At 46.9% G+C, this 26,208-nt stretch overlaps 1 protein-coding gene across 2 annotated transcripts in view; it reads left to right on the top strand.

The window, feature by feature from the left end:
* The window catches only part of MDN1 (midasin AAA ATPase 1), a 902,759-nt gene that overhangs the window by 801,733 nt on the left and 74,818 nt on the right, over positions 1 to 26,208 (top strand). For both annotated transcript variants that reach the window (XM_082250237.1, XM_082250236.1), the window contains exons 81-83: positions 11,110 to 11,256; positions 12,733 to 12,905; positions 13,943 to 14,104. In XM_082250237.1, coding sequence (XP_082106363.1) covers positions 11,110 to 11,256; positions 12,733 to 12,905; positions 13,943 to 14,104 — 482 coding nt within the window. The remainder of the gene's footprint in view (positions 1 to 11,109; positions 11,257 to 12,732; positions 12,906 to 13,942; positions 14,105 to 26,208) is intronic.

Here is a 26,208-nt window from a genome sequence, read left to right as displayed (position 1 = left end):
TACTGTAAATCTCTCCTAAACTTGCACCGTTTAGAAGATATTTACTTTTATTGCAGCTGATGCTGTCATCGGCGCATGCGCTTTGAAGGAACGGCCACCTGTGCCGTTCCTTTAGAGCCCTGCGCACATGCACGGGAGTGATGTCATCGCGCCTCCAGGCAATCAGATGGCTGGAGGATGCAAACCAAGAAGCAGGACGGCCGAACATGTCGGCTTTCCTGTCGCTGAGCGGGCGGCACTATGGGAGGCTTTGTTCTAAGGTAAGTATTTCATTATGAGCTAGTATGCAATGCATACTAGCTCATTATGCCTTTGTCTTACAGGGTTTTTTTTTTTTTGGTGGGTTTACTTCCTTTTTAACCGGTTGCCGACCGCCGCACGACTATATACTGCGGCGGTCAGCCCCGGCCAGGCAGAGTGACGTATCGGTACGTCACTCGCCTGTCACTGACTTGCGAGCCTATCGCGGGTGGGCGCGCGCGCGCCGAGGCGCACGCCCGCTGCGGCTCGTTCACAGACAAGTCAGTGCGTGTGACCGGCGGACTCGATGTCCGCCAGTCACACTGCGATCGCTCCTGTGAAGGGAGAAAGACATAGCAGCTTGTGTAAACAAGCTGCCTGTCAGTTCTCCCTGTGTAAAAGTGAAGATCTGTCCGTTCTACTATGTAGAACGGTTGATCTTTGCTTTTACACCAATAGGAATGTCCATACACAGTTAGAATCACGCCCCTAGGACACACTTAACCCCTCCCTGTCCAATAAAGTTAACCCCTTCCCTGCCAGTGTCATTTTTGCAGTAACAGTGCATATGTATAGCACTGATTACTGCAGTAATGTCACTGGTACCCCCAAAAGTGTCAAAAATGTCAGTCAAGGGTCCGATCTGTCCGCCGCAATGTCGCAGTACCGAAAAAAAAATCGCAGATCGCCGCCATTACGCGTTAAAAAAAAACACCAAAAATGACAAAAATCTTTCCCTTTGTTAGTAAACGCGATAACTTTTGCGCAAACCAATCAAAATACGCTTTTTGCGATTTTTTTTTTTACCAAACATAGGTAGCATAAAACAAATTGGCCGAAAAATGTTAAAAAATTTTGATTTTTACTTTTTTTTTGGGGGAATTTCATATAAAAAAAATGTGAAAATATTGTTTTTGCAAAATTTACGCTCTTTTTTTGTTTATAGCACGTGATCAAAAAATCGCACAGGTGATCAAATACCACCAAAAGAAAGCTCTGTTTGTGGGAAAAAAAGGACGTCAAATTCGTTTAGGTACAGCGTCGCACGACCGCGCAATTGTCCGTTAAAGTCACGCAGTAAAAAATCGCAAAAAAACCCCTGGTCCTTTAGCAGCCAAATCCTCCGGGGCTTAAGTGGTTAAGAGACGTCATCAGTACCTCATGAAGTCTAGTAGCAATAGAAGCACTATGAGTCTTAAAAAATTCAGCTGGAAGACCATCTTCACCAGTGGTCTTTCCTGCCTGCATAGAGGCAATTGCAATTTGTATTTCAGCGTGAGTGGAGCCTCCAGCCCCCTTTGGGCCTCTTTAGAGGTTTCAGGGAACTGAATGGGATCCAAGAAGGAGTGTAGTTTGGCTGGGGTGCAGTATATCTGACCCTGCAGAAATACAAGTCTGCATAATATGAGGCAAACCGGGAATTGATTTCCCCGGGGTCAGATAGCAGTCTCCCTGTATCCTTGATATTTGTCACATGTACAGATACCATCTGTTCTCTGGAGAGCCATGCCAGCAGGTGCCCTGTCCGCTCACCCTGCTCAAACACTCTTTGCGACTGATGAAGCATTTGTTTTTTTAGCTGCCCAGACTCTAAGAAGCTTAACCTCCCTCAATGCCTCAGATAAATCTGTCCATAGGCCCTCACTTCTATTCATTGTGTATTGAGCCTCCAGCGTCAGAGCTGTAGCCTCAGCTCGAGCAAGTGAAGCCTGAGAAGACCGAAAGTCAAGCCAATAGCAGACTGATATTGACCACGTATACGAGCCTTGAAATTCTCCCAGTGGGAAGCCGATGCCACCGATGAGGGTTCAGATGCCCAAAACGACAAAATAGCCAATTCTACAATTGGCTCAACGTGTGTATCTGAAACCCAATATCTGCAGAGTCTCCAAAGGCAGTCAGTCGGGTTCACAGTAATGTGTAGATGTAATAGAACAGGGGCGTGATCCGAGACCCCTCCAGGGAGGACAGACACCTGTCACACTTTAGCCAAAATAGGGCTGCTGACATATGAGAGATCAATACGTGACATAACTGTATACGTGGCAGAGTTGCACATAAATCCACTAGATCGGGGGTGTTTCCACCTCCACACATCAAGAAGACCAAACGTGACAACAAGAGAATGGGGGGAGTCTGTGGCCACATCTGGGGTTAACTTATCAACACTGGGGCAGGAGACCATGTTAAAATTCCCAGCCAATGTGACCGCAGCAGCAGAATAAGCAGTTATCAACTGTGTGACCTTACTGAGGAGAGCAACAGTGGCCTGTGGAGGAATATACAGGCCCACCAGTACCATTGGCAGATTGTCAAAACAGCATATATTACCACAAATTTACCCTCGGGATCCAGATGCAGGTCCAGAAGAACAAAAGGCAGAGTTTTACAAATAAGTACACTAACCCCTCCTGCATGTGTGGTATAGATGGCGTGATAATGTCCTACTCACGGCTTCTTAAGGTTAAGTATCCTACTCCCAACCAAGTGTGTTTCTAGCAAAATATAGATATCCGGGCTGTATTGTTTTAAGAAAGTTAAAGACCAAGACACGCTTAATTTTGTAATTTAACCCCCGAACATTCCAGATCAGTTCAGGGGGGCTATAGTGGTAGGGTGAAGAACAGCAGACATATTTGGGACTCTGCGTCTAGATCCCCAAGGACGACCAAAAGAAGGGATTGGTGCCAGGGCAAGCTAATTCTTGGCTCTGGCCCCATCAGCAACACCTCCCAATAAACTATATTAGACTTTCCTTCTAAAAACATACTAGAACAAATGAAAAACAACAAAAATAAAACATTTGCATACGTAAAGTTACCCCAACCCCGTCCCTCTCTGTGCATCCATTCCAACTCAAATGCACTTGGATCCCCAAACTAAGCACAGTTAACAAACAGTAGGGGTCATAAACAATATTCAAGTAGGCAAAACCAATCCAGGCCCAAAGTGACTAGGTTCGTACAAGAGTTGCCGCAAACAGGGCGGAATGCAAAGGGTTGTTATCACCCGGCCAAAGCCGGGGGCACTAACTTAAATTGTGAGAATTTTGTTTTATAAAGAGGATAGAGTAAACAGATTCAACATAAAAAAACTTAAAGGCACGTCCAGTGAGTAGAACTCCAAGGGGGGGTCCAACATGGCAGCAGCTAGTCACAGGAAGGTTTGATGTAGGCGGGATAAACCTACAGGAAATATTGCCTGGCTCCAGCAGCTTCAGGTGAGTAGGGGAGCCATTCAACAATGAGCCAGGATTTGGGGACGCTCGGTGGTCAAGAAGAACAATGATATATGTATTAACTGGAAATGGGTATAAGTACTACCAGCTTCGGAGCAGTCCACAGCTGGATATGGGATAAACGTATATCAAAAATGTGCAGGTAGACCTGGCTAGGCTCAGCTCAAGAAGAAAAGATAAACAGCATAGCAGTACTTTATTGTGACAGCAGGTGAAAGCAATGTCACTGGTGGGGCAGACTATTGATCCATTGAGCAGCCTCCTCAGGAGATGTAATGAACCTAACAGTCTCCGTCAACCAGCAGGGGACAACATGCTGTACTTAACTCCTCTAGTGCGGAAGGACTTTTTAACAGAATCAAAAGATTTGCAGAGAAGTCCGGGAAAAACATAAGCCGTGCAGCTTCATGGCGGATAACATCTCACGGTCTCTGAAATTTAAGAGCCTGGAAATAAAGGTGTGTGGTGGTGCCCCTGGGGGTCCGCGGGTAGGTGGTATCCTGTGGGCTTGTTCCACAGAAAAAGATGAAAATGCCGCCTGGGGAAAGAGGGTACGCAGGAGCCGTTTAGTAAAGGCTGAAGGATCAGCGCCTTCCATTCCTTCAGGTAGGCCAAGAATTCGGAGATTGTTGCGCCAAATGGCGATTCTCTACATCTTCAGCCCTGGGCTCAAGATGTTTCACCTGTACCTGAAGAGAGTGCAGGGTAGCTGTGTGGTCCCTCACACGTGGTGCTCAACCTCTGTTAGCCGGTGATGGATCTTATCAATGTCCTTCCGAGCGAAGTCTACCTCTAGCTGCAGGGAATAAATTTTTGTGGTGACCACGGTCTGACAGCACGTGATCGCCTGCATCAAGGCCTGAAAAATTAACCTGCTCTGTAAGAGCCAGACCAGAGTCTGCTGTCTGTGTCGTCATGTTGGAAGTTACTGTCACGTGGACGGCCGCTCTGCCGGCTTTAGCAGGCGTTTCTACCTGCCAGCGGGGTTCGGATTGATGTTGATGTCTCCCCCTGTCTCGACCGAGGGGTTCAGGGGGAGCTGTGGGCAGGATCCGGTGTGCACAGAATGGGTATACAGGATGGTTTCCCCCTCCGTGGCTGCAGAGCTCCTCTCCTAGACGTCTAGCCTGGTCGCTATCTTGCTGAGGACTTTTCATCATTGGGCAACAGTTTCCCAGATATGGAAGGCTGCTTGGTTTTCTGTTCACACATTTAAGTTTCACCAGGTGAAATTTTCTGCCTGATCTGATGCCAGCTTCAGGTGTAAGGTTCTCTTTAAACTCCAGGCAGTCCCAGTTTTCCTGTTTATAATTGGGCCTATTAGCGACTATTTTCTTTGTTGCTCACAGAGATAAAATGGGATTTCTCTTACGTCCTCCGACAGTCGCCGCCTCTTCATATTCGTCACATATGGGGTATTAGACTTTGCTCCGAAGGAGTAGCTAGGCAACAGAATATGTTAACATTAAAGCTTTTAACATATCCCACCCTCAAGGGGTGGTCCCCTCAGTCAATACCCTCCTACTTCCTGCAACCATATCTCAGTTTTAATGTCTAGCTTGTCAGGAGTGGCTGGCTCTCTCTGTGCTGGGGCTTTGTGCCCCAGACTCTTTCTTCTTTTTTGATTTTTTGTTTGAGTTTTCTCTCTACCTTTACTTAGCTGTTCTTTTTGTCAGCTTTAGTTAGTTCTTCGGATGAAGAGGATCATGCGGGCTGGGTCTCGGGCTGATCCCCCTGGTCGCAGGTCGTGGGTCAGTGGCTTCCCAGCCTGCCATCGAGCGTTCAGCCAGGTAACGCTCCTGGCACAGTGAACGACCCATCCCTGTTCGGTGCAGGGATGATTGGTGAGGTGGCTACCTCACTGGACGCTGTGCGGTTTCTTAACCCCCATTCTGTGCGTCTTGTATGCGACTCTCCCTGCCTCATGTGCAGCGGCTTGTTCGCCTGTGCGGGTCCCCCACGACACTGTGAGGTAAGTGTATTTATGTGGGGACCTGTTTGTCTGGGGGGGTGTCAGTCTGGGACTGTGTAACCTGCCTCTATTCACACTGTTTGTCTCCCTATCTCTCGGCTGCATGCTGTGGGCTGCAAGGGGGGGGGGGGGAAGCTGTGTGACACTGTGTGTGTCAGCCTTGTTAGTGTGAGAAGCTGTGTGCTGTGGGGCATGTTTTGTGGCATGTTTGGGCATTATACAGCGATCGCTGCGGCGATCTGACATGTTTTTTTTATATACAGACATGTGTGCATTACTGTACTGTGGAGCGGCGGTTTCGGCGCCAAACGGCGCCATTTTGCCTACACTCGCTCCGGCCGCATGTTCTACATGCATGGCGGCCATTTTCTTGTAGCCTCCCATAGGCTTTCATGGAGCGCCCTGGCAGCATCACTTCCTCTTCTCCAGGAACACCGATCGAGGCAGCGGCGAGGGTCTCCTCAGGTTATATCCTTCCTATCCATTGCCTGTGTCAGTTTTATTGTCCCTGTGGGGGTCTCATTGTGCTTGTGTGTGGTGCGGTGGGCTGCGCTCGCCGCGCGTGTTAAAGGGGCAGGTAACCCTTTATTATCCGGCATTTGTTATAGGGGCAATGGATTCTCAGGAGGGCAAATTTCCTACCGCCTTGGTGGAAAGCCAGGGGACCGCTGTTTCCCCCCCAGGGGGGGATTTAGCCACTATTGTGGCTGGCCTTGCTGCTCAGGTGCAGATGCTGGTGGCTGCTCAATCTACTAAAAGACCCAGAGTTGCTCTTTCCTCTGATTCTGAGGGTGAAGGTGATGGGGTTGTTATGGCGGGGGCCTCCTTATCGGGGTCCCGCTCCTCCCTGGATCTAGTGGGGTCCGAGGTGGAGGCTGAAGTTGAAGGGGTTGATAATTCTCCCCCTGGCTCGCCTGAAGAGCTTGCAATCATGGATGAATTGATTGCTTCCATAAAACAAACGCTGCCTTTGCAGGATGAAGTGTGTCCCCCCGCTGCCTTGGCGGCTTATGGGACGCAGAGAAAACGCAGGGCGCCGCAGGTTTTTCCCTGCAATGATGATTTTCAGCGCGCTGTTAAGGAACAATGGCGCAATCTGCGCAAACCTTTTGCTGTACCAAGTAGGTTCAAGCTGCGTTATCCTTTCTCGCCTTCCACTGATGAAAGGTGGTGTGTGCCACCCCCAGTGGATCACGCAATTGCGGTTTTAAACAAATCCACTGCGATTCCTGCAGAGGATTCCCCTGTGTTCCGTGATGCCACGGATAGGAGATTGGAGTCTCTTTCCCGTCATACTTATTCTGTTACGGGTTCTATGCTTAAGGCTCTGTTTGCCTCTCTCATGGCGGCCCAGGCGGTCGCAAGTTGGACGCAGATGCTTAGGCGTGTCCTAGTGGCCGATTCGGCCTCGCCGGCGACCCTGGATATGGTGGATCAAATCCACCAGGGTGTCATGTATCTGTGTGATGCGGACTTGGACCTAGTCCCGTTGGCTGCACGTGTGCACAGCGTGGCGGTGTTGTCTCGCCGCCTGGTTTGGTTGAAATGTTGGTCGGTGGACCAGTCTTCACGTAAGACCTTAGCCAATCTGCCTTATGATGGGTCTCGCCTTTTTGGGGAGTCCTTGGATGTGTTGATTAAGGGGATCACCGGAGGTAAGAGCACTCTCTTGCCCCATTTCCCCAAGGCTAAGGGGGCTTCTGGGAAGAAGCATGCTAATTTTCGGCCCCCTCAGGGGTCCTTTCGTGCCTTTCGGTCGCACTACAAGGGCAAACCGTTTAAAGGTCAAGGTTCTCAGAAGAAGCCCTGGTCTGGAAAACAGAAGTCCGGTCAATCCGGATCCGCAGCCCATAACAGTGCGGCCTGAAGGGGCGCCCTCACCCAGTTTTGGGGTGGGGGGACGCTTGCTCGGTTTTCTTCAGCCCTGGTTGGCCCGCGTGCGGGACAGATGGGTTCAGGAGATCGTTCGATCTGGTTACAAGATCGAGTTTCTCTCTCGGCCGGAGAGCAGATTTTTTTCCCTCAAATCTTCAACTGTCTCCAGAGCGTTTACGGGACCTGCACCTGGCGGTGCGGGACCTGAGGGCTCAGGGAGTGGTAGTTCCGGTGCCTCATCGGGACAGATTTCGGGGGTTTTATTTCAATCTGTTCACCGTGCCCAGAAAGGAGGGCAAGGTTCGTCCAATTCTGGACTTGAAAGCTCTGAACCGCTCTGTGCGGGTTCGCAAGTTCCGCATGGAATCCCTGCGGTCGGTGGTGGCTGCCCTGGTTCCGGGGGAATTCATGGCCTCCATCGATTTGAAGGATGCGTATCTTCACATCCCCATTTTCGAGGGTCACCAGAGGTACCTTCGATTTGCCATTGCGGAGGATCACTACCAGTTCGTGGCGTTGCCTTTTGGTCTCGCCTCGGCTCCGCGGGTCTTCACCAAGGTGCTTGCACCGGTTCTGGCATTATTGAGGGCCCAGGGCATTTCTGTCCTGGGGTATCTGGACGACATTCTGGTTCGGTCTGCGACCAGCCAGGGTCTGGAGAAGGACCTGTCTGTCACGATGCAAACTCTGCAGGAGTTTGGTTGGACGATAAATTTTCCAAAGTCGACACTGAGTCCGTCGGTTCGTCTTCCCTACCTGGGAATGATTCTGGACTCGGTGCAGGCGAAGGTCTTCCTGCCGGAAGACAAACTCAGAACTCTTCAGGAGGAAGTCAGGTCCCTCAGGGACGTTCCGCACTCGTCTTTGCGGACGTGCATGAGATGTCTGGGATTGATGGTCTCGGCCTTCGAGGCGATTCCCTTCGCCCAGTTTCACACGCGGGGTCTCCAAGCGGAGATCCTGTCCAGGTGGGACGGGCGACCTCAATCTCTGGATCTTCAAATCTCGTTGAGTCTTCGCACCAGGGAAAACCTTCTGTGGTGGCTCCAGTCCCCGTTGGTGTCCGGGGGCAAGTCGTTTCGTCCGATCTCGTGGACGGTAATCACCACGGATGCCAGCCTGTCGGGCTGGGGTGGAGTTCTGGGCGTTCTGTCCGCTCAGGGGACTTGGTCGGAGGGGGAGTCTTCCCTTCCGATCAACATTCTGGAATTGCGTGCGATAAGGCTCTGTCTTCATCGCTGGACGGACCGGCTGCAGGGTTGCCCGGTTCGGGTGCAGACGGACAATGCCACGGCGGTGGCCTACATCAACCACCAAGGGGGCACCAGGAGTGCCCGAGCGGCTCGAGAAGTGGCCGACATTCTGTCTTGGGCCGAGACTCATGTCCCGGCGATAACGGCGGTTCACATTCCGGGAGTGGAGAACTGGCAGGCGGACTATCTGAGTCGCCAGACCCTGGATCAGGGGGAATGGTCTCTCCACCCGGCTGTCTTCCAGATGTTGTGCGCGAGGTGGGGTCTTCCAGATGTGGACCTGTTCGCGTCTCTCGCCTCAACAACAAGGTGAAGAGGTTCGTGGCAAGGACGCGCGACCCTCGGGCAGACGCGTCGGACGCGTTAGTGGCCCCGTGGCATCAGTACAGGCTGATGTACGCGTTTCCACCGATTCAGTTGCTGTCCAGGTTCCTTCGCAGGTTACACTCGGAACGCAGCACGGTGATTCTTGTGGCACCGGACTGGCCTCGCCGGTCCTGGTACGCAGACCTCGTGAATCTGGCGGTCGACGCCCCGTGGCGTCTGCCTCTTCGAGACGATCTCCTGTCTCAAGGACCGATATACCGTCCTGCTTTACAGTCGCTGACTTTGACGGCCTGGCTGTTGAGACCGAGGTCCTGAAGGAGAAGGGTCTCTCCCCAGAGGTCGTTCCTACTTTGATCAACGCGAGGAAGTCTTCCTCGGGGAAGGTTTATTACCGTACTTGGAAGGCCTATTTTGCCTGGTGTGAGTCCAGGGGGTTTTCACCCCGCACGTACTCGGTTTCCCGAGTGCTGTCCTTCCTTCAAACGGGTGTCGATCAGCGTTTGGCGCTGGCTACGATAAAGGGTCAGGTGTCTGCGCTGGCCGTTCTGTTTCAACGTCCCGTGGCTTCCAACTCCTTGGTTGGCACTTTTGTTCAGGGTGTGCGGCATCTGGTTCCTCCTAGGAGGGATCCTTTGCCCCCTTGGGACTTGAATCTCGTTCTGTCTGTGTTGCAACGTGCTCCTTTTGAACAGATCAGGGAGATCTCGTTGTCCATGTTGTCCAAAAAGGTCGCCTTTTTGGTGGCGATCACTTCGGCTCGCAGAGTGTCGGAGCTGGCAGCTTTGTCCTGCAAGTCTCCGTATCTGGTTGTTCATTTGGATAAGGTGGTCTTGCGACCTAATCCTTCTTTTCTTCCGAAACGAGTTTTGGAATTCCATCTTAATGAGGATATTGTCTTGCCTTCGCTGTGCGCGAAGCCTAAACATCCAAAGGAGGTGAGATTACATTCTCTGGATGTTGTTCGGGCGGTAAGGGTTTACCTTAAATCGACTGAGTCTTTTCGAAAGACGGATTCCTTGTTTGTTCTTCCAGAGGGTCCTCGGAAGGGCATGGCGGCGTCGGCCTCTACCATCGCAAAATGGATCAGGCAGACCATTGAACAGGCCTATGCTTTGCAGGGGAAGGTTCCCCCTGTGCCTGTGAAGGTGCACTCTACTAGATCTCTGAGTACGTCTTGGGCCTGTCGTCATGGGGCTTCTGTAGCCCAGGTGTGTAAGGCGGCGACTTGGTCGACCGTGCACACTTTCACAAAATTCTACAAAGTAGATGTTCAGGCATCTGCGGATGCTTCCTTTGGCCGCAAGGTTCTTAGTGCGGCGATTCCCTAGGGTCCCTTGTGGGGACCTCTGGCTGTTGGGATAAGTTTTTTATCCCCTGGTTATTTGTCTTTTCCTGGGTTGTTGCTCCTGTTGAGCTCCTGTTTTTTCCTGTTGCCCAGCTGGGTTCCTTCCTTTGGTAAGGTTCCTTTCTTTGATGCGGAGACTGCGTTGCCTTTTCGGCGCGGATGCGTTTCCCACCCCTCATGTTTGCACTGCTTTGGGACGTCCCCATATGTGACGAATATGAAGAGGCGGCGACTGTCGGAGGACGTAAGAGAAAACGGAATTTTTGTAAAATCTTACCTGTAAAATTCCTTTCTCTGAGTCCTCCGACAGTCGCCGCCCCCGCCCCTCTTTTGGGGTTTGGTTGTATACTCTACTGCTATTCCACTAAAACTGAGATATGGTTGCAGGAAGTAGGAGGGTATTGACTGAGGGGACCACCCCTTGAGGGTGGGATATGTTAAAAGCTTTAATGTTAACATATTCTGTTGCCTAGCTACTCCTTCGGAGCAAAGTCTAATACCCCATATGTGACGAATATGAAGAGGCGGCGACTGTCGGAGGACTCAGAGAAAGGAATTTTACAGGTAAGATTTTACAAAAATTCCGTTTTTTGTACTCCCCATAAAATCCTTTTCTTTGAGTCAGTTGAGGAACTAACTCCCTGTGGTAATTATCATGCTCTTAGTACTGCTTTGCTACAAAATTGAGGTAGACATTTGTAGTAGGAAGGGTTATGCCCTGAGCTGGTCTTAAGTTTTGTTTGCCATTGTCCAATTCATCTCTAGGCAATAGTAGGACTTCCTGAGTCACTTCTGTGACTCCAAGAAAAAAAATATGATTTTGATTGCTGTCTGAAAGTGGAATTTTGCTTATCAAAAGGGAACCAAGAGTCTGATGAAAAATACGTCCAAGATTTTTCAGACCAAGTGGAAGCCACCATCAAAAAAATTTTATATGCGATTCAGACACTTGAGGAAAAAAACATTGGGAAGAAAATTCAAGAAACCATAAAGAAAGAGGAAGGAGGTAAGATTCTATCTGTACTTTTTAATTCTTAAATTGTAAAAATTGTTTACATGAAATGCATTGCAGAAAACTCCATTATGTCCTTTGTGACCACTATGTGGAGTGATTCAGAAAGTCCCTAGAGCTGCACAACACTTTTTGAAAAGGGGTGCAAGCACAGTCTATCCAAGGTCCTCCCTCTAAAGCAGCCTGCACATGCAAATTTATTTGATGACCAGATTCTCCCATCTACACATTTGAGGTGGATGGGAAATCTACTGTTCGGACTTTGTCTTCTGACATCCAGGAAACGTTCCCGTTGTCAGAATACACTGATCATCGCTGCCAGTTATAGCTGGCAGCATTTATCGTACAGAAATTTTCCAACTTCTGTACAACCAGCCTGCCCGTTGCCTGTACATAGATTGAAGTTTGGTCTGAGCGCACAAAGATTAGTAGAATGGGTAGATGACACTTGTACCATGAGAGTTTTCTTAGTGCCACTTCATAGCATGTACGTTCTTTTGGTGTGAAATGGCAAAGGGGTGGCAGCATCTACATGTAGAAGGAGTTATACGGTCATATAGGGCTGTGATTGACGAGAACTAAAATTTTAGGTGCCATGCGGTAGTGTCCAAAAAAAAAGTAGATTTCATTTGTATAGGTATCCACTAAGGTTGTGCAGGCTGCCACACATTTCAGCTTCTGATGAGCTTTTGTGCTAATCTATCGATTACATTTTGCTTTAAAAGAAACTATTCACACACCACAGTCTTAACAGTTCTTTGAAATGGGTAGGTCTCAGCCCCCCCCCCCCCCCCCTAGTCAATGTCCTAGCTAAATGTAGGCATACTACGGGACAGTGTTTATGCTTGTCTGATGCTTGGAGAAGTAGCTATTAGCCATTGCTGTGGGACCTATGAACTTTAATGCTTGATTATTTGAAACATGGCTCAATGAAACAATTGAAAATCTAATCACATGTGGATTTAGCATTTATGCTTCTGCGTTTTCTTTTGTGCCTGATGTTCATTTTTATATGATGTATGGGTAGACCACATCAGCACTAGGCCAACTAATTTGAAGTTAGACACAGATGGTGCGAGGATGACTCTGGACAGTTTGTATTCCTATATTGTAATAACCTATTTAAAATTCAGTTTGGTAGCAAGAACCTTTTCTTCTTTTTTTTTTTTTTTTTTAAAACACCTGGGAACTACCTTGTAATAAATGCTAGTCTCTATATTTCCTGAAATACCTGGTAACTACTTTGTAATGCTTATTTGTATACTTTCTAGGTCAGAAAGTAATGAAGCATTGGTATGACAGCCAGGCGATTAACATTCAACTTCCCTTTTAATTTTAACTGCATTACTTAAGTGAACTGCAATGAGATTGTACTTAAATGAGGATGGTTCTTTCCAAAATTCATCCCCACTTAACAAATCAGGATTTTGCAGTGCATGAATTTGTCTCTAGTGCCATTTTGTGTTGCAGTTGAAGAGAACATGGTAAACAGCCTGCAAGAAGGCCTCATTACAAGACTCCTGACTGAAGACCTCTATCGTGATTTGAAAGCGTTGGATGTACAAACTGTAATCTTTGCAATCACTGAGCTTCTTGAGAGACTTAAAACTTACGGGGAAGACTGCATCAAGGACAAGCACTTGGTTAGCAAGCACACTTTTTGTCCAGTGGTAATTGTGACATTTTTTGTTCTGTGTATATACAGTCCTAAAGTTTAACTTCAGGAATCGCTTTTTTAAATTTGCTTTGTCAGCATAAGAAACCACTAGTGATGGGTGTCACCTGTGTGGAGATTCTGTTGCATTATGTAAAATTCTTGTTTCATTCCTCACATCACTGGTGTAAGTGCTGAACTTGCGGCACTGAAAGTTAGTTCTGGCTCTTGTACATTGAAGGGGGATAGTAGGTTGTTTGTGCTTCACCTCATCCATTCAAAAGACATGAATGAAACTAAAAGCTTTACATAATGCAGCAGCAACTCCACATTACGGACACCAATCATTTATAGGTGATTTATTTTTTAAAAATTTGTCTAAAATGTGTCTGTTCTAGGAATTCAGCTTTAACTTTTAAACATAATGGCAACTATCTATGCAACCGATAATGGCAGGCATTTTGTGGAGTCTAGCAAAGACTGCTCTTGGCTGAATTATTTCTCTCGATGTTCATCTGTATACTGGCTGAGAGGGAAGCAACAAATCTTTGCTGATCCCAAAACTTTGTTAAAAATAATGAATAGATATTATATGATTTCTGCATGCCCATGCTGTTTACTGGGCTAAGATTCCCAAATCGCTTTCAAAAAATCTGAAAGTCTGTAGTTGCATTGTGCTCGACACATGCCTTCATAAGTGCTTGGACCTAGTAATTGTTAAAGGTGGGTTAGGGTGCAGCTTTTCCCCATGCTAAAGTTTCAGGGGTTGTTGGCTGCTGAGACTCATGAGGAAATTGTGGAAGCATTCTTGAGGTCTGAAGCCATTGAGCAGTGCATTCTATAAAGAACTGCTGTTTGTAACATTGACCTGCTTACAGGTTTACAGTTTAGCTTTTTATTTTGTGTTTGCTGCTTTAGATTTTGATATTGGCAGTGTTGTACATGTTAATAATGCAACACTAGCTCTGTATTGTTCTGGACCATGTAGCCATTGCAAAATCATAGCAAATTCCCTTTATTTTTCAGTTTTTCAACCAATGCTGTGGCTTGCTTGTCCGACTCTTGCCAATGCTGTCTACCTATTCTGACCTGCTCCTGTTTTACCTTACTGTGTCCTTGGCAACACATAGGGAAACTGGAAAACTGCTTTCAGTTTTGACCCAGATATTCGCAGAGCTTGCCCAAAAGGTAGGTAATTGTGTCATTAAAAATAATACTTTGCAGCTCGTCTGCTACCTTCTAATGTAATCTGTGTTTACACGAAGTTAGGTTAAGGTTTGAAAAGTTATAGCTCTGAGTTGATAGATGCAGGTATCAAGTGTGTCTTAGTTTGACATATTACATGCATTTGTGCTTTGGTAGTAGCACACATGGGGGTAATCTCATGCCAAATGAAGCGTGGGATGAGAGAAGACGCTTGCAAAAGTGAATTGCTGTCACCTGTCATCTTGTCTTCAGGGAAATGATGGATAAATAGTTAAGCCTGAACTGGAACTTAAATCTGACCGCTGTCAAATTGCCAACACTACCATCTCTATCTCATTTCAAAATTTCGTAGTTGGTAAGGTTGAGAAACGTCCATCTGGTTTGAACGTGTGTGTGTGTGTGTGTGTGTGTGTGTGCGTGTGTGTGTGCGTGTGTGTGCATGTCTCTACCACTTCCCATATCCCTGTCAATTGTGATCAATAAGATGCTCATCTAAAAGTTTTTTTTTTTTTTTTAATTTGCGTCTCGCGATGATGCATACGAACTGGCTTCAGCCTGAGTCAGTGTTTCCTCCTGTCTGGAGCAGTGCCCATCCTGTTCCTGGTGTGGCAAGTAGCGCTGCCCCCCCCCCCACTACCCCTGGAGGGTTTTGGGATGGAAGTGGGCCTCTCCCTGGGATAGCCGAACCCCCAAGTTCCTCTCCCTTCCCCTCCAGCCCCTCTAAAATGTTGGTCACTGTGGGTCTTTTCGTTGTAGTTTCTGCTGACCAGGTTTTCCTGGTGTGCAATGTAGGGTTGAGCAGGTTTCCCTGCCACCTGGGGGTTGGTGACTAGGACAGAGATATTCTCTGAGCAGTTGTTTGCCTGGGGGAGCAGATATTTTTTACCATGCGTGGGTATGCGCCTCATGCGGCCAGATCTGGCCAAAAATTTAGGCCGCTGCTTTGTGGCCTACTCTTTGGAACCTAAGTAAGGTGGCCCCTGTGAGAATGGCTGAAGCCCCTAATGCCCGTTTTGGCATCTGCCTTCCCTCTGCTGCCCCACTTGGGTGGTCGGCTCCGCTGGGGCTGGCGGCTGGACGCACTCAAAAATTTAGGCTACGGCCTACTAGGCTATGTGGCCGAGTCGGTCACCACCATTGGGGGGCAGCCCTAGTGCGTGTAGCTGTAGTCCTTACTCTCCCTTTGGGCAAAATTTAGGCCACGGCCTGCTGAGCCATATGGTCAGCTTGGCACCTCCCTTGGACCGGGTGGTGCTGTGGGAGCGCTTCCATTTTTGACAGTCTTGCCTTATTGTGTGGGGCACCCGCCTTGTTTATAGCCAGGGTACCCTGCCTGTGCGTTCGCGTCATGGCAGGCGACCCCCTTATAAGGGGGCTATGTACTCTATGGAGGGCTCGGAGGGTGACCCCCTTGTTTTTTGCGTGGTCCAATAGGTGGTCCATTTTTGGACCATTGACCAGCGTCCCCTTTGCAGGATTGAAGTCGGCGGCCTCCCCTGATTGTTTTCAGTATGATCTCAGTATTTAGCGACCCTACTGGGTCTGCGTCCACTCACCCTGAGTGCTCAGATAGTGAAGATGCTTCCTCTTCTCCTCTAGCCCTGCTTAAATAGGCGCTGGTGGATGCACTGTTTGTGTCAGTGCATGAAACTTTAAAGCGGAGTTCCGGGCACAGAAGTCATTTTTTACTAAACATACCCCCGGGACAGTCAGGGCTAGCACATTCCACAATGGCTAGCCTCTGATCTGTCCCGGTTCGCACTTACCTTTTAGAAGAAATACTTACTTATAAAATTTCTTCCACAGCGTTTCCATCTCTCTTGTGGGCAGCTGAAGCCGGCGCGGTCCTCTTCTGTGTCTTCTTCCGCGTCTTCTTGTCCCAGAATGCGCCTGCACCGGCCCCTCTCGTCACTTCCGGTGCGGCGCCGCATTCCTAAACAGCTTCTGGGCATGCGGCGTCGCCCGGAAATGACGAGCGGGGCCGGTGCCGTCGCATTGATTCCTGGGAGCTATGACGTTCAGCTCCCAGGAATCATAGCGAGACAGGAAGTGAAGGGGTGAGCCGCGGCTCCGAGGGAGGAAGTACTCTGAGGTGAGTATCTTCGATCTTCAATTACAAGGTAAGTAAACAAAAAAAAAAAATAACTATCCAATTCCTTTTCAGGTGAGGTCTACCTAGCGGAGGGGCACAAAAAAAAAATATTGTTTTTGTGCCCGGAACTCCGCTTTAAAAATGGAGGTTGCGGCTGATGCCAAATTGGAGGCACCCACATGCCCTCCAAAGCGGCGAGGGTGTTCCTCTTACCGCTTACCTTGACGACAATGTCACAAAAGTGGGGTTGTCCAAAACGCAGTGGTTGCTAGGCCTGTTTTTTTTTTTTTGCTTGCAGTATCCTTATAAAAATTTACTGCATAAAAGGTGGATGGTCCCACCTGTAGTGGACTTGCCGGTTTCCAGGTCAAATTGAGTTACCTTCATCCTGGTTGAGGAGTCCCCAACATTTACAGGTCCAGCTAATAGGAGGGCGGATGCTCTGGCTCGTCATATGTGCCCTGTAGCTGGTTCAGGAATTAGGCTAGTAATTGCTATTGCCCTGGTGTTGCAAACTCTGGTCGAGTGGGCTAAGCTTTTACGCCGGGACCTGGAGGGAGAATAGCCTCCCCCTGCCTTTGTGGAGCTGGCGGACCGGTTGGTCCAGGGGCTACAGTTTGTCTGTGATGCCTCTTTGGATGCTGCTCCTTTGATTTCTAGGCTGTCTGTATCAGCAGTGGTCATTCATTGTATTGTATGGCTGAAATGCTGGTCTGCGGACTAGACTTCTAAGAAGGCCTTATCTGATCTCACTCTTTTAGGGGGATCGCCTGTTTGGAGCATCCTTGGAGGTCATGGTTAAGGGTCTCACAGGGGGAAGAGTACTATTCTTCCGCAGGCTGCGAAGGGCGAGGAGCCCCATCGTAGATGTGGGCCATTCTCTTCAGCTCCTAAGCAACCTCTGCGTCTCTCAGGATCTCAAGACAAGGGATCAAAAGTCAGGGCCTCCACCAGAGGTTCCAAGAGGACCTGGTCTGGCAAGCCACGAGCGGGCTCTTCCAGACCTGCCAACAAGGCTGCCTCTGCATGAAGGGGCGCCCTCACCCCTATCTGGAGTAGGGGGACGTCTTCACTGGTTTCCGGATCCATGGATCTTCCTGGTACAGGACAAGTGGGTCCACAAAGTTATTCGGTACGAGATAGAGTTTAGTCTTGTCCTCCCAGAAAGGTTTTTTTCCCTTCCAACCTGCATTTGTCCCCAGATCACTTACGGGTTCTCTTTGGGGCAGTGCAAGACTTACTTCAAGGGGTGATTGTTCCGGTTCTGGCGATTGGAACTCTGAGGGATTTAGGTGGGATCCTTAACATTCAGGAGTCTGCTTTTGGTTCTGGCCACAAAAACTGGCCTATCTGGGCCTGACTCTTGACTCGGCCTCAGCCAGAGTGTTTCTTCTTCAGGAAAAACTCCAGACATTGCAGGAGGCAATTCAGCTTCTGTTGTTAAGCAGACGGTCATCCCTCTGGGCTTTCATGCGTGTGCTGGGCCTGATGGTGTCCACCCTCAAGGTGGTCTGTGTGCACAGTTCCACACAAGATCTCTGCTAAAGAGATTCTGGTGAAATGGGTCAAGGATCCACGGCCTCTAGAGGTGGCTTCTTTCTCTGGCATTTTGACAGGGAAAATCCTTCTCCTCCTGTACTCTACGGTTGTCTCCATGGATGCCAGTCTGTCCAGGTGGGGTGGCGTCCTCAGCACAGATGTGCTCAGTGGGTCTGGACTTGGGCAGAGCCCAGACTGCCGATTAGTGTAAGGAACTCAGAGCGATCAGACTGTCTGGCTCATCAGACAATCATCTTCAGGGGTGTCCAGTACAAATTAATTCAGACAATGCCACAGCCATGGTCTATATCAATCACCAAGGGGGCACAAGGAGTGTCCTGGTGGCTCGGTAAGTAGCCAGCATTCTAAGGAGAGCTGACTGATTAGTTGCAGGATTCAGGCAGAAGAGAATTCCAGTCATTCTATGGGCTCCAGTCTGGCCTCGCCGGTCATGGTATGCCGATCTGGTACGGTTGGTCGCCGATGCTCCTCAGGGACTTCACCCTCGGGGAGGATCTGCTGTCCCAAGGACCAATCTTCCCTCCTGCTTTGCAGTCGCTGGCTTTAACGGCTTGACTGTTGAACGCCAGGTGCTGAAGGGTGGAGGTTTGTTTGAATCAGTGATTCCTATGCTGTTAAAGGTTAGGAAATCTGCCTCTAGGAAGATCTACCATTGTACGTGGAAGACGTACATTGCGTGGTGTGAATCTTTTGGGGTTCATCCTTATCTGTCTTGGTGGATCAGATCTTAACCTTTCTTCAAGGAGGGGTTTAACAAAAATTGGCCTGGAGTACCATCAAGGGCCAGATATCGGGTTTTGGCGGTCTTTTTCCAACGACCTTTGGCCTCGCACTCCCTGATCCCGTACCTTTTCTTCAGGGTGTCCGACATTTGCTTCCTTCAGTGCAGACTCTTTTTTTTTTCCCCCCCTGGAATCTTAATTTGGTGCTTTCAGCTCTACTGAAGCCTCTCTGAAAATATTCGGGAGGTTTCCCTGCTTACGCTGCCCCAGAAGGTGGCCGCCTTTGGTGGCCATCACCTCTGCATGTAGGGTGTCGGAACTGACGGCGTTATCCTGTTGTTCACCTTATGGTGCTTCACAAGGATAAGGTGGTGCATGTGCGCTCACGGACGGACCTCACAAAGGGTTGCCCGCTTTTTCTGTGACCATTTCCAGATGGATCAGACGGTGGTTCAGGCCTATTGCATCAGGGGTCAGGTTCCTCCTTTCCCTATTTAGGCGCACTCTACTAGGGCGCTTAGTGTCTTCTGGGCTTTCCGTCTTTAAGCATCAGTGACGCAGGTTTGCAAGGCGCCACCTGGTCCTTGGTGCACACCTGTTACAAAACTTTTTCTAAAGTGGTTGTGTTGGTATCTGCGGATGCTTCTTTTGACTGCAAGGTTTTGCTGGCTGCTGTTTAGAAGACCTGATCTTCTTTAACCACTTACCGCAAAGTGACGTATGGGTACGTCGGCTGACTTCGCCGGGATGATGCCTCTAGCTAGAGCTGGCGGTTAGCTTTCCGGCAGTAACGACCAATGCAGCTCGGGAGCCGCTCGATCGTTACCCCGGCTAGCAGGGGGGGGACGTCTTTCCCCCCCCCCCCCTTCCGCGGCTTTGCCCGGGTCTCCCGTCCCACCGGGAGACCTGAGCACCCAGCCGGCACGTCCGCCAGCTGGATGGAGTCCCGATCTAAGCCGGATGCGGCTTCAATCGGGTCTCCGATGACGTAACCCGGAGGTGGCGTCCATGACGTCACGTACGGGTTACTCTGCTGCTAAAGGCGACAGATTCAAAAACGAGTGTATTCAAAAATGCCATTTTCGGCGTTTTGAATACATGGAAGTGTAATGGAGGTGTCTAGGGTCTTTTAGACCCTCGATCCCTCCATAAAGAGTACCTGTCACTGCTTATTGCTGTCACAAGGGATGTTTACATTGCTTGTGACACAAAAGTGATCAGATTTAAAAAAAAAAAAAAAAGCCTGTGATAAATTAAAATCAATAGGAAAAAAAAAAAATGTAGTCGCCGTTAGCTCGCGCACGAAAGAAAACGTATATGGAAGTCGAGCCGCAAATTAAATCACTGTTCAAACCACACATGTGGGGTATCGGAGCGTGAGCAATAATTTAAAAAAGAGCTATACTCCAGCTCTAAACTGGTAACCGTTAAAAAATTTAAAAGCGATGCCTATTGAGATTTCTATTGACCGTGGTTTGTCACCATTCCACGGGTGTGTGCAATTTTAAACCGTAACATGTTGGGTATCTATTTACTCAACATGACATCATCTTTCACATTATACCAAAAAATGGGCTAACTTTACTGTTTAGTTTTTTTTAAATGCAGTGAAATGTGATTTTTCATAATTTTTCCCAAAAAAATGGCGTTTTAAAGACCGCTGCGCAAATACCGCGTGACAAAAAATATTGCAATGACGGCCATTTTATTCTCCAGAGTAGTTGCTAAAAAAATATATATATAATGTTTGGGGGTTCGAAGTAGTTTTCGAGGAAAAAAATACTGATTTTAAACAAAAAGTGTCAGAAATAGGCCTGGGGCTTAAGTGGTTAAGGTTCTATTGTTTTTCAGGTGAGCTCCAGTTGTTTATGGTTGAGCTCTGTTACCTGGTTGGCTATGGTTAGCCTTGGGAATTTGTTTCTGATGTTTTCCTATGCCTCATGTTTAACACTGCTTTGGGACGTCCCAAATGGTAAGAAGAATAAGGAGCTGTTAGTCAATGAACGAAAGGAAAAATATGATTTTTTTTACTTACTGTAAAATCCATTTCACTGATCATTAACGGACACAGCACCCACCCCTCTGTTGTAGAGTTTGCTTTCTTCTGACACTGCTTGTAGCAAAACTGAGTGCCTTTAGCTGAGCGTGGGTGTATATACCCCTGGGACTGCCTATAGGCATAGTCAAGTTTTTTCCTGGCTATTGTCCTCCTGTAGAGGGCAGTATAATCCAAATGGTTAAGAAGAATCATGAGCTGTGTCCATCAATGAACATCAGAGGAATGGATTTTATGGTAGGTCAAAAATCCAATTTTTTTTAATCCATGCCAATAGTCTGCTGGCCTTGCTTGCTGCATCTAGGCATTGCATGCAGTTGCTGAGTGTCCTAGAGGTGGACCCAAAATCTTTCTCCCAAAGTTCTTCCCCTAGCGTATAGCTTGCATTAATATTTTAAGCCTGCAAGTTCATTACTTTACATTTCCTTACATTTAACCTTATTTACCGTATTTTTGCACCCTTCTGTTTTATCAGGGTCCTCCTGTAAAGTTGCTATATCCTGTTGTGAAGTTATTGCGCTGCTTAGCTTTGGATCATCATCAAGCACTGATGAAACACAGCTGATACAAAGCTGATAATACAAAAACCTTATTCTTGAGTGCATAAGTATTCACTCCCACAAAAGTTTCATTCATTATAGAGCAACCATTTGCTGTATTTACAGCTGCATTTACAAGTCCTTTAGGGTATGTCTCTATTAGCTTATAACCTCTAGCCACTGGGTTGACACACAAGTTAAATTTTTGTCATCTGACCAAAGAACCACCTTCCATGTGTTTGAGGAGGCTGCCACATCCTGTTTGGCAAACTAAAAATGACCTGAGGTTTATAGCCAATTTAAGACATTTATTAGGGCAACCCCTATGTTGGTATGCTGGCTTCTTTTGTAGGAGGGTGGTGACCAAAGTTTTCCACATTGTGCATGATGGCGGAGAATAAGCAGTGTAAGCATGTGGCATAAAATGCTCCTTATTTAAAAGTCCTAGTATACAAATTTGTGGGTCCAAAGACCGATCAATTGACAAAATCTAAATTAATTGGATCTAGTATCTGTCTCTAAAACCTAAATAGTTTGATACTGGCATATTAAAGTGAAAGTCTAGGCTTTTCATAAACTGCTCCCACCCTCCTTCCAACTCCTATTCTAACTACCCTGGTAAAAGAAGATTTATAATATACTTCCCTTTTCAGAGGGTGCTCTGGTTCAGTCACATAATCTCCCCAGTGGCTGGCTTCAGGGGAGAGCAGAGATGGCGGATAATGGCTGAAAGGCTTGCTATTGGACATCTGTTGTAGAATATACCTCCTCTCCCCTGAAGTTGGGAGCTGATATGACCAGACTGGAGTGCCCTTAGAATAGGTAAGTATATGCATCTTTCTTTCACAGGGTATTTAGAATGGGGTGGGAGCAGGTTTAAGGGTAGTTAGAAAAAGCCTGTACTTCCAGTTTGATGCATATGTTGTGGAAATCACTGTCCTACTTTCACATCTTTGATATAGTGGAATCTCTCTTTTGTGCCAATGAAAGCTTTTTTGATGCGTATGATAGGTCCTGTGAAAAATTAAAAAGGTGTGCAAGTTTCTTCATTGGGAATAATTAAACCTGTAAAACATTTATTGAAAATGTCAGTCCAGTCCTAATCTGATATAGAGCCCATATCAGATTGAATCGTAATGCTGTCTCTGCTTATAACAGGTTTTTTTTTTATTTATATCGTAGAAATTAGGCCTTGTTTAGCTGATGTTACCGGTGTAGGTAGGGGTGTGTTAATATGCTGCTATTCCCTTTTCGATTGTGCTTACGGGGTGTGTCATAATTGTAGATATTGAATAAATCGCTGTTTGGGTTAAAACAAGCTCTTGTGGGTTTTGAAAAAGTCATAAGGGATTTATTATTATATAGTTGATGGTTATAAAGTAGGCCACATTCAATCAAGGCCTCAAAATGCTGCAAGAGTTTAATGTAATATTTATAGTTTTTCACATATACCATAATATCACCTGAAACCTTAAAACGTAAACAATCTATCAAATTATCTTGGAAAAAAAGTCTCTGGATTGAGTCAGAATCCTTTAAGTGCAGGTTTCCACTAGTGCCACTTGCTGTGCGACTTGACACATGTCAAGTCGCACAGCAAGTCAAAAGCCATTTGTTTCAATCTGGCCCGTTTTCACTGCCGCGACTTCAGTTGTGGCGACTTCAAAAGTAGTTTGTGCACTACTTTTGAGCCGACTTCAGTGCGACTTCCCTCTATAATGAGGGACAAGTCGCACTGAATGCCGCAAGCAACTTTCACTACGAAGTCGCATTAGAAGTAGCACGACTTCGTAGCCGCGGCAGTGGAAACGGAGCCTTAATCTCCATCCAGCAAGTTGTTGTAACTAAGAAGCCAGAAAAGCCAGGTGTTGTAATTAAGAAGCCAGAAAATTAAAAGAATTATTAGGGACTGTGATTTACGCAGCATCCTTAGGCGGCTGCATCCTTAAACGTCTGCAGAAATCAGTTTATTCTTTGTGGGGTGTTTTTTCCCTAATCCATTCCCTAAATAAGGTGTAAATTTTCCTAAAGATTTTTACTGGCAGCCAAAGTGGGGCATTATGCAGAATATGAGAAGTGGTGCCACTTTGTTGAAGTCAGTGAGAGAGCAGCGCATACCAAGCAGGTATGTGTCCTCTGTGTTTTCTAGAAAGTCTGTCACTGCCAAATTCTTGCTACTGACATGATTGCTGGTGTGACATGCCTTTTTAGAGGGTACATCCAAATGCTTCGGATAATGCAACCCGCTGGAAAATTGCAACACGTTCGCGTAAAACACCTTTAGCACCACTTTAAAGGGACACAAGGAAGCATAGAGGCAATCTTTGCTGGAATCTTGAAGTAAATGCCGGTTGCCTGGCTGTTTCTGGCTTAAAGCGTATTTCCTTTGTTACAGTCATACTTGAGAAAACCCCTCTTTGTTCTTCTCATTCACATAGCATACCTAAAAATGTTTTTAGAAAAGTTTTGGTAATGTCACGGTAGATTCTAAGAATTTATGGAAAGTGCCACAGTGACTGCCCCAAACAGACTCTAGCGTTCTCTCCTTGGGTAATGATTAAGCACACAGTCAGTGTGTGAAACGCGTCTACCTTGTCAAAGCTTGCCCAAACAAACTATTTACCTTGCTAACCTGTGAAACTGCTGGATGTGTGGTATAAACTGTATGCAGTTGGGGCTACATACAGCATACCGCACTGTGTTCCGAGTGCGAGCCGAGATCTTCCTGTCTCATACCCGGAACACAATAGTCTATCCTCATAGAAAGCAATGTATTCTAGAAATGAATACAAAGCTTCCTCTGGTTGTGTGTCAGAGGTTGTGACATCATCAGCTCTCTTCTCTGACTCAGCCAGCCAGAGGAAGTTTAGTATTCATTGCTAGAGTATATTTCTTTCTATGAATTGCCGCTCAAATACTCTATTTTGTTTCAAGTATGAGACCGGAAGGTCTTGACTTGCACCTAGAACACAAAGCTGTATGTAGCCTCCGCTACATACAGTTTATCCAGAACATCCAATGGCCTCACAGGTTAGTGATGGACATAGTTCATTTGGGCTAGCTTGGTCCATACTAACTTAGTAAAGTCATGTGCCAAATATAAAGTAGGTGTTATCCCTTTGGCTGCAAAAATGAAAGTACACTTAATACAAGTACTTTGAAGAACAAATAGGGGGAATGGAAAGCTTTGCTATTTTGGAAACCTGAATGCACGTAAATGGTAACTTTTCAATAGGTTCCCAATTAGAAAAAATGCAAGGCAGGGTTGACTCCTATTGCTGTTGTTTGCCCTAGTCTTGGAACACCTACTACGAAAAAGCAGGCAAACCCTGCTATAAGAGGTATACCAATAGGACCGAGTGAATGTGAAATAATTTTTTTATTTTGCAGACACGGTTACATCACTTTCCATATTAATGGCAGACCGGAAAAGCTACAGACTATTGATTTTTAAAATAAATTACAATAAATCTGAAATCCTACCAATTAACCTCTCCGCCAGTATTCACCAAAATATACAAATATCCCTCCCTCTTGTATTGGTTAAACACTCTGAGGTATTTGGGAGTGTCAATCTCCAAAAACCTGAAAAAACTGTATTCAGAAGATTACGAGCATCTATTAAAAGTTTTACATACCAACCTGCCCTCACGGTAGCGTAAGTGCCATTTTACACTATTGCGATCACAGACATCACATGTGATTCGGAGCGCACTGCTCCTAAAATCACATGCGATGATTGTGCGGTGCGAATTCAGCCATACAGTTTGTATGGCTGAATTCGCACCGCAATCTGTGAACTAGCACAGGACCCTTTTTTTGGCCTGCAGCAGAATCAGATCGCATTGTGGTTCACACCAGTGCGATACGATTCCTGTTCGAACTGTCAGATCGGACTGCGATCTAATCTGGGGGTGTCGTTAACTTTGAATTGACACCCCCAGTGTATCGTATATGCCAGTGTGAACTGCCTGTGCTGCGGATGCGATGCGGGAACACGTAGTAGATTCGCAGTGTTCCCACATCGCAATAGTGTGAACCCGCACATACACCCTTACATGGCTAGGTAGGATTAGTGTATTCAAAATGAATTCTCTCCCATGGATTTTATAACTCTTTCTATACAGTCCCCATGGCACTCCCAATGCCCTTCTTTACTCAAAATGTTTACAGACGATGTATGGTTGTCAAGAAAAAAAAAAAAATGAATAACTTATTTGCAAAGTCCTAAACGATTGGGTGAGGGTTAGGCATGCCATGTCTACCTATATTAGAGAGCCATGGCCCTGGGGAGAATTCCTAATTGAACTTCTAATGTGAATGATAAAATCTTGGTCAAAATGGAAAAATACATGGCTGGATGTTCTCTTGCATTTGCTCCCTGGGTACCAGTTAGACACAGATTTGTTGGAGGGGGTCTGAACCTTAACTGCCACAATGAAAGTTTGGGAGAAGACAAACAGGGCAGTGATATTGGCACTTGTGTCTCGCCCTACCCCTTTGAGAGAATACCCTTGTCTGCCTCCATAAGCACGAAAACGCTAGAATCATGTTATAAATTTATCTCAAGGTGGTACAGAACCCCTGCCAAATTAGTGATTATGTGTTCCGGTCCCTATTGAAGAGGCTGTGCTCAACCAGGAACATTTATGCATTTATGTTGGCACTGCCCGAAGATTCAAATTTACTGTGACATCTTGACATGGCTGGAGAAAATATCTTCTCTTCCACTCAGGAAAGACCCTTTGTGGATCTTATTTCATAATACCGTTGTCCCAGATAAAGTATACAAAGATAGTTTTACTCCATCTTTTAAGTGCAGCCAAAGGTATTATAACTTGTTTCTAGAAAAGTGATATAAGCCCCACATTATCAGACTGGAGGTTGGTGGTGGACAGAACTATGGAGACCAAATGCTGGGGTTTTAAATGTAAAGGGAAATAATATAATATAAAAACTTTAAAACATTGGCCACATGGCTCTATTGCCCAGTAGCTAGATGGGTAATATATTATTCACGCCATATTTGTGTGTCGTCATATATAAGCCCTCCCCCACCGGTTGGATCACTGTCTTTATGTTCTTTATAAGATTTCAGAAAATGTGTTCGCCGCCCC

The sequence above is a fragment of the Pelophylax lessonae genome, assembly GCF_965119305.1.
Source record: "Pelophylax lessonae genome assembly, chromosome: 3".
NCBI lineage: Eukaryota > Metazoa > Chordata > Amphibia > Anura > Ranidae > Pelophylax > Pelophylax lessonae.
The sequence above is the reverse complement of the archived record's forward strand: the minus strand, read 5'-3'. Positions and strand labels throughout refer to the sequence as shown.